At 27.9% G+C, this 14,527-nt stretch overlaps 1 protein-coding gene across 3 annotated transcripts in view; it reads right to left on the bottom strand.

The window, feature by feature from the left end:
* Positions 1-2,756: 2,756 nt before the first annotated feature.
* Positions 2,757-14,527, bottom strand: part of LOC142330191 (uncharacterized) — a 75,422-nt gene continuing 63,651 nt past the window's right edge. For all 3 annotated transcript variants that reach the window (XM_075375314.1, XM_075375311.1, XM_075375313.1), the window contains exons 5-6: positions 11,488-11,641; positions 2,757-5,795 (exon numbers count right to left, since the gene is read on the bottom strand). In XM_075375314.1, coding sequence (XP_075231429.1) covers positions 5,695-5,795; positions 11,488-11,641 — 255 coding nt within the window. In that variant the 3' untranslated portion in view covers positions 2,757-5,694. The remainder of the gene's footprint in view (positions 5,796-11,487; positions 11,642-14,527) is intronic.

The raw sequence follows: 14,527 nt of genomic DNA on the forward strand, positions 1-14,527 counted from the left end.
GCAATAAAATACATCCTAATTACTTGACTGCCAAATTTGTATAATCTCATGAAGGTTTTAAATAATAATAAAGGCCTAGCACCCTTGGGGGTGAAGTTGTGAATTTTTCCTCTTGGACAATAACCTAGTACCATTTTTTATCTTGTTTTTCGACACAAAAATAATAAACTAACCCTTTTATAACACAATTGATTTTTAGCTTTCTACCTTAAATCCTTCCCAATATATAGAATATTCTAGGATAATGGAAAGGGGAACACCAAAAGGGATATGTTCATCTACAACAGGAGCTTCTACGTCAAGAACAAGCGAAACATTGAAGAAAGAGAGCTTTGAAGACTGTAATTGTTATCAATATATTCTCGCAACCATGAGGATAATGAGCATAGTGGGAGTCCAAGAGGCAGATGGGAAGGACAACCAAAGTGAGCCCTTACCAACTAGTTAATTCAAAAAGACACAGCTTGAAGGAATAAGAGTACATACTATATATCAATTTTCACATTATAATATGATGAAGTTTAATAAATACAGTAATACATTACTTGCAATTAATCTAAATATAATAAATTAATAAAGTTACAAAAATTTAGTTAAAAATAAGAAAAACATAGCATATGAATTTAATAACTATAACTTATTTAATACAAATTATTTCATTGTAAGTTTAACTTACAATTAAAAAATTTAATTTTAATGATTTCAATAGTACTTATATTAGAAAAATCAGCAGATCATTTAGAAATATCGTATGCATTATGATATAAATTGAATTAGAAAGTAAAACACGAATAACTTTTTAATATAGGAAAATAATTTTAAGATTCCGTAACTTAACAATAAAAACAAAAATAATAAACCCGATACATTTAAAAAAATGTTAACTTATTACATAAGAATGAATGATTGATTTTTCAGATTAATTTTTGATTTATTTTAAGAGATCCAATACAAGGTTTACATACAAGCATAATAAGACTATTTTAGTGCATAGTTATGACTGAAATAAAGTCCTGATGAATATTAACAAAGCTATAAAACGTTGCATTTGGTAAAAAGTATATGGTCAAATTTTTGTTTAGATAGCATGTATAACATCACAGCATATTTGAAGACTATTGAAGAATAATCGTTTTCAAAGGATATGGGGATGCAAAATGATTTTAAATCTACTGTTTCCAAAATTACTTTCAATAATCTGTTTTATCAGAATTATTATTAAATCATAATATTTTTTTTTTACAGCAACATTGTTATCAAATAGTTAAAAATGGCATAATTTATTACTTTTTTAAAAAACAACTTCATAATTTTAAAAAAATACTCTATAAATATAATCCTTTTTAAACAAGCATTCCGAAAGGAAACAAATCTCTCTTAATTTAATATAATACATATCAAACAAAGAACGATGATGATAAATAAAATAATTACACTTGAGAAAGTTATCAACTTAAAAAAAAAATGAATTATATATAATTTTTCAAAAATTCAAGTAATTCATCAAAATATTGACCACATTGCTAATTAAATTCAAAAAATAACAACTTGACCACCAAAAGACAATAACAGAAAAACCTAAAAAAAAAAAATCTAATACCAATAGTAGACTTTCGTGGGATCCTGCATCATCTGTCAGTACACAATTCTGTAATTATGTCAGTACACAATTCTATAATTACATCAAATAACATAAAATTTAGAAAGCATAAACAAACTAATAACCCCAAAATTTATAATAATATAACTCCACTGCCATTACTAGAATCAAGGTAATTGTTAGGCAATGGTATTCTTTTTTTTTCTTTTTTTTGTTACTGTGTTTTGGAGGTTAAGTTGTTATTTTTTGAATATATATATATTTCAGATTGACAGAATGTAAAGAAAAAAAGGCAAAACATACATTTAAATACAGAAAGTTATTTATGTAAGAGTACAGCCAGAAGTGGTCATATCCATGTGGAAGTTGATTTAAGAAGGTTGAAAACAGCAAGAAAAAGTTGCCAGAATTATTAAAATATAACGAGATAATTTTAGTAATGTCAAAGTAGGAAGGAGATTATTATTAGATTTTAAAACTATTTTTTAAGAACTAAGTATACATTTTTTTTTAATTATGTAAGCTAAAGGCTCATAGATACTATGAGAAACTGCTACTAACTAAAGATGACAACACTTAACCCATTTTCTCAAAATAAGCTTTAGATGTTGTGGAATAATACAAGTATTTCATGCATGTTAAATCACACATGCAATGGCAGGTATTACTTTTGGTAAGAATGGTGAGGCAAAGTTACATTTTTGTAAATGGAGTGTTTTATATCTTTTAACTTTTATATTAATAAAATATTTGTTTTTCTATAGCCTACAGCAATTTTCTTCTAAAACATTATATTATTCCTTAAAAATCATTTTCTTAAAAAAAATAATGTACTGTACTGTTGCTATTCAAATCTTACAGTTTATTTGAAGAAATATTATTTTCAGATTTACATTACTTTAATTATCAGCTACTATTTACATAAAAAACAAGTTAACACATTTTTTTTCACATGAATGAAAATGCATGTAATTCAACATGCCTCTTCATACCATGGGCATAATCATCCAAAATGAGAGAGAGCACAGAACCAAGGAAAATGCAAAGGAAAATATAAGTCTGATTCCTTTTTACATTCAACTCGATTAAGAATAAAAAAGTTCCACTTATTAAAACAAAATTATTTAGGTAGGTTAAATAAATCAAAAAACCATCATAAAAATATTAAAAATAGTATTATACAAATAAAATAAATTACATAACAGAATAATTATTAAAACTTATAAATTCTATTATTACAAAATATATATGTTTACATTAATGTACAAATTATGATAACAACAATAATTAACAAAAATAAATATTCATACATAGATTACAATACTTGATTATATAATATGTGATCAAATTATCTTACAGAAGCAATTAGTTCTATAAGAATAAAATTATGGAAAACCATCTTCTTAAAAATCCTCAGTCTATACAATTTGTACATAATTCATAAATTACATACAAAAGAACTGTTATAATAAGAACTTACAGTTACAAAATATGAACTGTTATAAGTAACAAGAATGTGTTGAGAATACTTTAACACATATGACGTTTTTCTAAGTAAACTCTTTACTACTTCAGTACAAATAAAGAAAGCTATAAAAATGTAATTAATAAAACTACATATCATATGTTACAATAAGGATCTTCAACCTCATAAAATTTTTAAGTTGTTTCTGCCATTAATATTAGTGACTTTATTTTTTTTTTACTTAATACCTTCTTGTTTCAGTTATTGTAAAAGATTTTTTCCACTGTAATCAAGAGTTTTGTAACATACTAACCACTTAGAAATTATTACAGGTGCTTTAAAGAAAACAATAAAGATATTGAAAAAAAGAAATTCATTTAAAAGAAAATAATTTGTCTTATGTTCTATCACCTGTGTTCACTGAATTGTAATAGTACAATACACTTGCACACTGAATACGTATATTTTTTAAATATGAAGTAAATAATATAATACTAAATATAGGTGAACTTTTACAAAAACTTTTTTTAACTGATAAAAGTGTATTTTATAATTATCTCTTCCCATCTTTTGAGGGGACTAAACTTAATATAGTTTTACTTTAGAACATAATCCATCTGTCTTTACACTTTTAATCCCATTATTGCCAGTTCCTTTAGTACATGATCCATCTGTCTATCTGCCTTCTTTCCTTTCCCACACATTCTTTTAAATATAACTTTAGGCATCTTCATAATCTACCATCTCCAAATAAAATTAGTGACATTTTTTAAAAAAATATCTAATAAACCTCATTCTTGTTTATCTTTTACCCATTTTTTTAGGTTGCTGATCTCACAGTTTCAGCATACCCTAAGGTATCTGGGTCCTTGTAAGTCAATTTTCATAATCTGAAGAGGCAGTGCTTAAGTACTAAACTCTTATGCAAGATCATTTAAATTCTCCTTCATAAACTTTAATGAAACCCAGCATCAAAATAATGAGATAAAGATGGAAATTTATACATAGATATTGATGCAAATAAACACATATGTAATTGTTTATTATACAATTTTTTTTTTTTTTTTTTTTTTTTTTTAATATACCAGGTGTCCCAAAAGTCGCTTGACCGAGAAATCTATTTGTAAAAGATATGCTGAGTTGGATATTACTATAACTGATGCATTGTATTTTGAAAGCATTGAAACTAAAAGCTTATCATCTACAACTACAAAAAGTTTAATAGAATATGACTTTACAGGTGTCTGAGTTCTATGAATGTGTAATACGCTGTGAGGCACAGCCAATCTTTCAAAATCACATTTTGTGAACAGATGAAGCTTTCTTTAAACTAAATCACTGTATCAATTGTTATAAATGTGTGTACTGGAGTGACACAAATCTGAACAAAGTATTTGAGCAAAAACTAAATGTTCCAGGCATCAATGTGTGGGCTGGTGTATGAAGTGGTGGCACTGTTTGTACATATTTTTTCAGTGGCACTTAAGTGGTGATTCTTAACTAGAAATTTTACAAGAAGTAGTTTTACCGGAGCTACAAAATCTTTTGTTTGAAAATACTAATTTAATTTGGCAACAAGATGGTGCTCTACTACAATACAGTTTATTGGTATGAGAATATATTGGCAGCAACTTTGATGAGTGGATTGGAAGATGTGGTACAACTGACTGGCCATCAAAATCATGTGATCTTACACCATTAAGAATTTCCAGTTTGGGGAATTTTGAAAAATAATTTTTTCTCTCGTAAGCTGCAACAGTGCGACAAATAATCAAAAGATAAATTTAAAGCGTTAAACGAAAACAAAGATTTGGGTAAAAAATTGGTTAAAAGTGTAAAAAACCACTCTGAAAAATGTAGTGAAATAGATGGGCAGCATTTTGAGCAACTCTAAAATTAAAAAAAAAATAATAAATTTTACTTTGTATAAAAAATTGATTGTTGATTTAATAGCAAGAAATGTTTTTAGCCTTTGAAATATTACATTTCTCGGTCAAGCAACTTAGAGCACCCAGTATTATGATTGTATAATGTTTTTCACTGACCAAATTATAGACTTATTTGTAAACCTGTGCTGTAAATGATAAGAAAAAGATAGGACGTATCATTTCATTCTAAGATGAAGTAGTACAACTAAAATGTATAAAAAGTATTTTACTTAAACAGCTTATTTTTTCATAAAATCCATCAACATAATAAATATCAAGCGACTAGAGAAGGAGCTCAAAAAATAATATAAATTGCTATTAATAATAGAAAAATTAAATTTAAATTTAAATCAGAATAAATAAATACAAAAACAAAAAGAATGAAATAAAGATGGGATGTACCAAACTTTATATTACCACTAGATAACGATGTTGATTCTCAATACTGTAAAATTAAAAAGATTTTTTTCAGTCGATCTAATATGAACTCAAATAAATATACCTATGTACAATACCTGCTTAAAAACTTTGCTTTTAACAATCAATTAGAAAATAAATTGTTCCTTACAAAATTTGTTTTCTATCACTTACAAAATAAAATTATAAAAAAAAATTCTTGTGTACAAAAAAAATAAGATAATGAAACATTACCATTAGTGGGCTTTAATACATCATTTAATAGTCTCTCAGGTTATATAATATCAACGTTTGTAGGCTGATCTATCATAAGGCCCTCTTCCTTTTTCTTCTTGTAAAAGTTGAAAGTAACTGAATACAACCAACCACAAATACACATAAATTGCTGTAACAAAAAATTAATTGATTAATTAAATAAACGCAAATAATATTTTCTTAATTATGTTAGATTTACACAACTGTGTATATATAATGTTACCATTTCAAATGATTCCTAAGAATACTATTTTATTATTACATTCAGGTTATATAGTAAAATCATAAAAAAGTATGTTTTACAAATGAAAATATGTGTTTCTAGTCAATAGATTTGATTATTTCAATACTAGAGTTCATGTGAACATTATGTAAATTTACTTTAACTGGAAATAGAAATTTATAATACAGTATTGAAATTGCAGATATCTCCTGCTCCATCCATTGGATATATATTAAGTCAGCAGACTTTTTAGCCTCAGTTTAATAAATAAATAGTCCAATTGATAAAATTTGTATTTTATTCATCATCGTTCTATTTTGTAACCAGTTCCTGGTAAATGATGACAAAAAATATGTAAATGTATATTTTTTTATTAATTTTTTCAAAAATTATTGAAAAATGAAGGAAACATGAAAATATTTGTAATAATACCCTTGAATATAAACAATTAATCCATGGAATAATAACCAGTTATAACTAAACATTGTAGTTTAATGTTATCTTCAACACTACAATTTGATACCTACCAATTTGATACTGCATATGATCTACAAATCGATAATATTGCAAATATCATTTATTAATATTGTTACATTACTGATAGATAGTACTGTTTTTTGACATTTTGTCCTTGTGGTGTATATTTGTATGGTGTACAACTCCATGGTAGTTAAAAGAACAGTCAACAACACTTTCACTTTGCTTCTCACTGGACTTGTTTTCTTCATCTTTGAAAATGAAGTAACTTCCAATTTGATGACTGAAGACTTAGTTTCAGGGTCGTAGTACACTCAATATTCATCACCAGCTATCAGAGTCTTAAGGAAGTTGGATTTCTGATTTACTCTACCATCTCCTTTGTTACATTAAAACAAATCACCTTCTGTTCAAGCAAGAGCAGTTTTGGCATAAATTTTGCTGCCACTCTATGAATCCCCAAATTTTCATTAAAATCATACATTAGTATAGTCCTTTGCTAATTCCAATTTTATTTTCAATTTCTTGGATGATCAGTTGATTTTCATTGAACAAACTGCACACACTGATAACATTTATTTTTTATTTTTTTGCTTATCACTCCTAACTGAGGTTCAGGGTTTATCAAAATAGTTATGTCAATCTTTAATTCATGTAACTTCCATATCTTTGTTCCTGAAAGCCTAGAACTCTCTTTAAACCTAGGCAAACAAATGGCTGATGGATAACAATTGATGCACATTGAAGTTATGAAAACACATGGGTATGCATTAAATGCTATTGCTGAACTCTACCAAGTTTTGTCACTTGCATTCAAATATTTTATGAGAAATAATATATGGCCAACATTTTTTAGAACAGATCTTACATGTAATTAATAGTTTTAATATTAAGAAATATCTCCTTAGCAGAAATCAACTTTATTATAACAGGAAATATAACTGATTTACTTACCAAATATTTTCCTACAAGCTTTTTGACATTATTACATCATCATCAGAAATCACTACATTCTAAGATGAAGTAATATCAACTAAAATGTATAAGATTTAATTTTTTTTTAAATAATTCCCTGATTAAGACCAAATATATCAAAAAATATTTAAGGAAATACTTGGAAAGCAAACAATTAATAGTTTTGCTTTTAATAGTTTCATTATTTTCAATATGGAACAATACTATTAAAATGAACATTTAATAAAATTAAGATTTTATCTGTAAATCACAAGTTTGTTTCTTTATTTCCACATTATCTTTTATGTTATATAAAACTAAAGCAAATGATTTATTACTTCAATTTTTCTCTTATAATATTAAACACATCGTTTCTATATGACTGTGTGGGGTAACATTTCTACAGCAAACTAATTTTAACCATACATAGAAATTTACAAATTAGAAATCTTAGGTGACTGTTATATAATCACTTTAAAACCTTACCTGTCCTATCTAGATAAAAAATAAATGTTTGTACTTACTCCTGCACATGCTTAAAAAAGGAAAATAACACATTCTCTTACTTTAATTTTTATCTTACATAAAAATAATAACGGATATAAACAAATCCGGTATGTTATAATGGTATAACAAAAAATTTCAGCGGATAAAATTATTAAAACAAATTTCTACAAAAATCTTTTTTTAATTTCAATCAGGGAATGAGTTTTACTCTTTTTCTTAGTTTTACTCTTTTTCTTAAGTTGTATTTTATGATTTACTTGTATTGGATGCATTTTAGTGAAAAATTTCAAGTGATGAAAAGTTATAATAGATAGAATTTTAAAAGGGATGTGCAAGAAACTACAAGGAGACAAGAACTGAAACTTTTTTTATAAGTTTTGAAAAAGAGTTTCCTGATTAATAATTGACAACTGATAATGATAAACACCAGGTAATTCAACTTATAACAAATAACTATGAATAATTATCAACAGTCCATAAGTAAAATAAAGAAGTCATAAACTATATAAAGCTAAGCAAAAACAAATTAATCAGTTTAAACTTTATTGTAACTAATTTTTTTTTTTTAATAACATAAAACTGATTTTGTAGGTAAATTGTTACATTAAAACAACATTTAGAGTACATATAATTATAATTAAAACATTGAGTATTTTTTGGATAATAACACTGTACTTTTTTGAATATTTTTTTTCTGCAAAAAATTTGTGTTGTAGAATGTGTTTTAACTTTGGATAGTTGATTCCTATGTATTTTTTAGCGCTGAATCCGAAAATAACCTTCATTTTTTCCATCAAGTCAGAAAATTCGTAAAAAGTTGAAAAATTGTATAAATGTGGTACTATAAAATAGATATAATTTTTTTTAAAATAAATTACTATAATATATAATCACTTTTTCGGGTTATATTATGCATTCTTATAGCTGAACAGTTGAGTGGTTTGAAAAGGTTGGGGATGTTTGAACTGAAGATGATGAGATGGTCTTCCACCATCTCATCAGCTTGGCTGACAGGTTGTGACAAGACTTAACAAGATATAGCATGTTTATTGGCAGCTATCTTTGTCATTCATGCACTGTGCAACTACTATTAGTGCTGATTCAACCATCAGTGTGCATAAATAGAGTTTCTACCCTCCATGATCAAACACATTTTTGTTGGTGGAAAATATATTTTCAGGCCATGAAGCAATCACTTCAAGAGGCTATAAAAATTCTGCAGATTCTTTTTGTTACATTTGTGATGTGTTAATGGTGGAAAGGAAACATAACAAGTTTCATTCGACAAGTGTACCTCATGTATTTCATTGTGAAAATAAGAGATCAAAACAAAACTTTGACACCCCACTACGTTTACTACACATGTGTTGAAGGACTTAGATGGTGGTCAAAGGATGAACAAGAAGCATTCAGATTTGGAGTTCCAATGGTGTGGCAAGAGCCATGAAATCACACCAATGATTGTTACTTTTGTTTGACTGACATTCATGGTTTCAATTTGAAGAATAAAAAAAGAATTGTCTATCCAAATATGCCATCCCCTTTACACCCAGTTCCTCATGGTCCAGATGTACTACTGCCAATTCCACCACACAATTCATCTGAAATAGAGGGTTCCACAAGTGATTTAAATGAAAATAACTTCGATGAGTACAAACCTGGAGAAAACTGTGCACCAGAACTTTATTCACAATTTGAACTAAACGATTTGGTTCAAGACTTACATCTGACACAGAAAATTCAGAATTGCTTGATTTGAGACTTAAAGAGAAATACCTGCTAGCAGTTGGCAACTCATTTTCCTGATTCAGGTACAGAGAAAAGGATTTTCTTCCATATTTTTCAGAAGGAAAAGAATTAGTCTTCTGCACTGATGTATGTGGACTTTTGACTCTATTTAACATTCTGTACATATGGAATACTGATTGGATAACTTATTGATTGGAATACTGAATGGAATACTGTTCATAAATTCATCCAACAGAAGCCTCAAAGTTGTCCTTCTTCACAATGGGAATATGTATCCCTTAATACCCGTCAATCATTCTGTTCATTTAAAAGGGGGTTATGATTGTTTGGAATTCGTTATCGATAAAATTAAATACAACAATCATACGTGGATTACATGTGGCGATTTCAAAATAATACTGATGCTCCTAGGACAGCAAGGAGGATACACAGTTTCCTTGTTTTCTGTGTAAATGGGATAATGAAGACAGAAAATCATTGCATAATGAAAGAATGGACAAAAAGAGCTTTATTAGAACCCAGAACCAAAAATGTGCTCAAAAAAGCTCTCATAGATCCGAATCTATGAAAATCCGAATCTATGATCTCTCAAAGTTAGACCTCTGCATATCAAGTTAGGCTTGATGAAGCAATCTGTCAAAGCCTTACCAAAAGAAGGTAAATGTTTTAAATACATCTGTGACATATTTCCAGTCTTACAAACCGCCAAACTAAAAGAGGGTAGGAAACTTCTCAAAGATGGTAATTTTGAGAAACAAATAGTAGTTGCAGAAAAAGAAGTATGGGGGCCTTTAAAGACATTGTAACCAAATTTCTGGGCAATAAGAAGGATCCAAACTTCAAATCAACTGTTGAGAGCATGCTGTAGAAGTACAAAAATTTAAGCTGTTCCATGAGCTTGAAGGTTTGCTTCCTAAATTCACGTGTGGATTATTTTTCTGAAAATCTGGGTGCTGTTAGCAAAGAGATGGGCGAATACAAAAATGGACTAATACAAAGATGGCAGACTATTGCTGGATGTTACACCAAAATCAACCCTCCAGAAAACATAGAAGAAAAAGTGTGAAGCAGAGTATAAGCCATCCAAAGAAATTTCAACACATGGAATAAAATTGTTAAGTATTTTACAGATTTGTCATTAAGGGTGGGTGAAGAGGGGGAATGGTTTTCAAAGGCATGACATACCTCATCAAAATTAATTAAACAAATAAAAATAGATTAATTTAAAAATGCACTATAATAGAAATTAGCTTATTTTGTGGCAATTTTCATTAGAAATTAAGTGTGATCAATGACCCCCCCCCCCCAACCTCATCAGACCACTCAACTGTTTACGTATAAGAATCCATAAGCCAAAAAAGTGTATATATTATATTAATTTACCATAAAAAGAAGTTTTATATGTATTTTATTGGATCAGATTTTCTCAATTTTTCAACTTTTTACAAATTTTGAAATTTGATATTTTGAAAAAATCCTAACATGATGGAACTAAATGAAGGTTATTTTTGGATTCAGCGCTAAAATTATATAAGAACAGGCTTGTGTAATCAACAAAGAACACCTCCTTTCCATTTCCATATTACCCAAGTTCTGTTATCATAAGAAAATTAAAATTATATATAACTAAAATTATGGAATTGGGAAGTTATTGTGCAGTTGATACCATTCCACTGAATCCAGGCTCTATAGTAAAAGAGATTTCACCAATATAAAACTTACACTAAATAAATGAATATTACTAAAAAAAAAAGTGTCATCAGTTATAGAAAACTATTTATAATATATTCATTACCAATAAGGTAGAATTATGCTTGTAGATTACAAATTACATTATTTTTTAAAAAACTGCCATCAAATCATAATTTTAAAATACACCACAATGAATAATAGCAAATAAAAATTTACTTACCAACAGATATAAGACCAAATATTAGCCATAACACACCTCCTAATGCTTGTTTATGTATAAAAAATACAACAGCTGTATATATAACTGATATAGCAAGTCCGATTGCAAGCATGATTGCTAAAATAACCCACGGCAACATCATAAACCTGTTACGCTGTAAACAATAAAAATAATCAAAATAATTATATGGTCAAAAATACAGCAAAAATTCTTATATTTTAGATATGACAAACAACATTCTAATAAAACACTGTGTTGTATAGAATAGCTAGAAAAACATTAAATTTGAATGTTCTTGCAGCAAAATTAATATGCTGGGTTCTGAGTATTGCAGTGTCTAAATCCTTGCCTTCCAAGTGAAAATTAACGAACTGAGAGCTAGCCGTATTAGATAAACTGGATCCATAGTTCTGTCTAAATCTGGATTTATTAACTCAGATTCAGATATCCTGATACTTCCAGATAATTATTCAAATTGTAACAAAGATTTGGTGATTTTGTGATAAATTGCTATATAACTTTATATAATAATTTTTTTCTGAGAAATTATTATTCTTAAAATATATCAGTAAAATATTTTGCACACTACACCTCTGATAAACAACTTTGTAATCTTTCTATACAGATAAAAATTATACACAAAATTATGCGAGTAGTGATACAAAGACAAAAAACCAATAAGAAGTTGAATATGAACCCCATAAATATACCAACCATCAGACTAAGATTGAAGAAAAATTCATCGCTCATAAACAAAAAGTGAAAAATAAAAACAAGAAAGTAGAGCTACAAATAAAATGTGTAATATGTTACAAAAATTCACTACGACTATAAAGAATTCTCCTAACAAATAAACAGAAACTAAAATTTATACAATAGCGTTACAGATTTAAATGACTTTACAAAATCTATTCATTTCAGCTACTTATCATCAAAAATGCTACCAATACTATGTGCTAATTTGAATCTTTACTATTATGTCCCATATCATTCACAATCCAGGATAACAAGATAACTCGCAAAGCAAGTTTGGAAATGGTATTTCAACCATTATATTATTTTTACTATTAATCAATCCATTTATCCTTGGACGTAATGATATCAACACCTCCTTTAATTATCTTAACAAAAAAAGTCATTTGGAACCAGTCCCAGTGTACATTAGTGGAGCTCTTACAATGTTAAGCTTTTTAAACATTTCTTCAGAGACACTAAAGTTTCATGTACATATCAATGTAATATTAATGAATTGCTGGAAAAGTTCAGGTAATTTTTTTGTTTAACTCTTATGTATGTAGTATGTATGTAGTATGTAGTAAATTGGTGAACTAAGTACTTAGTATAAATTCATATTGATTTCTTTAAAAAACGTTACGACACTGTTTTAATTCCTAATCTAGAATGAAAGAGAGATGTTAGGGTTGCATTCACATAAAGATTATATCTGATTATCTATGATGAAGTAGTTAAAAGTCATCTTCGCTGTAGAAAAGGACATAAGATTCAATTCTTTTTGCTTTTAGTAATTAGTCAACTCTTTCAGCTATCATCAGTGAACTGTCCAGTACCCCATAATTGCTACCTCTAGCTGTTAATAAAAATCAATATTTCATCCACTTGTAAATAGGTGTTGTACTATTCCAGAAATATCATTTGATTTTACTTTACCTTCAGCAAGTTTTAACAGGAAATTCTTTTTTATTCATTGTTTACTAAAGCTTTGACATTCTCGGAATATAGCCCCAAGGATGCACATACACAAACTGAGGCTACTTGGAAAGATATTGTCACAGAACAATATTATGAAATCAAACACTACAAAAGCAATATTGTAACTTTATGTAGTGGCATCATATTAAGTTCACATCAATAAATTTACAAAAATACTATCATTCCTCATGTAATACACTTACAGTATCTGAATCATTACAATTTATTAAAGGCTGTGTTTCAGAAACAGAGTTTAGGCTTGGTCAGCATAAGACCAAGTGAATCCAACAGCTGCAAGTGAATGATGTTGCATTTAAGTGCATAGTCAGTGTTGTCAGTCTACTATAAGGAAAATGTGAGAAACAAAATAACTGCCTGCGTAAAAGAAATCTATTAATCAGATGTACATTTAGAAGTTTTTTTTTGTTGAGATATTCAATAAGGTTACATTTGATGTGGTATTTATATTAATGCAAGTTAATAAAAACTAGTGGGAATACCAGAAAGGACTAATTATGCACTAGAGAGGGTATGTGAGAGGGTAGAGAGGGTATGTGAGCATATTTTAATCAATTGGAAAGAACTATAAAGCATTAAAGCAGATACGGAAATTGCAAACATATTGCACATGTACAAAAAAAAAACCAGGAACTAAAGATACCTTCAAAGATTTTTTTCTGATTTTTGAAAAAACTATATTACAGAAAAAAGTGGTAATCTGAATGCATGTAACATGCCACAAATTTTTGGTTTCTACACGAGAAAAGAATACTTAAAGAAGGAGGAGTAATAACATAAGAAGAATTACAAGAGTAATACGTGAGAAGGAAGGTTTGAAGTTAAATGAGATGAGGAAGACAACAGAAAGTTAATAAGTTCCCATAGTGAGGGAATATGGTGTCTGAAATGGAAAAATTTTTAAATGAATAAATATTTTTCTCATATTTGGAATGAGTTTTTCACATTACTCCAGCTACAAGGAGTTATGCCATTTTTTAACAGACATCAATAATTGGAGGAAATTCTCAATTTGACCCTTATAAACAGATTTTTTTGGTATGTGCAGCCATACTCTTAATCAAATATACTGAGTTGATGGTTCCTTTTTATTTTACAAACTAACATCTCCTGTTAGTCCGGTTGTAATTATTTCCAAAAAATTAAGAGAAATATTTAAAGATAATGAATTTTTTTTTGTTATAATTGGTTAATATTACATTTTCATAGCATTAGTATATAATCTAATATTGAAAGTATTTCCCCTGAGAACAAGAAAATTAATTGGAAAACTTGAGTAAGATAAAAATATGTATCCTCAATTTCAGAGAAG

The sequence above is a fragment of the Lycorma delicatula genome, chromosome 9, assembly GCF_047948215.1.
Source record: "Lycorma delicatula isolate Av1 chromosome 9, ASM4794821v1, whole genome shotgun sequence".
In the NCBI taxonomy this organism is placed as follows: Eukaryota; Metazoa; Arthropoda; class Insecta; order Hemiptera; family Fulgoridae; genus Lycorma; species Lycorma delicatula.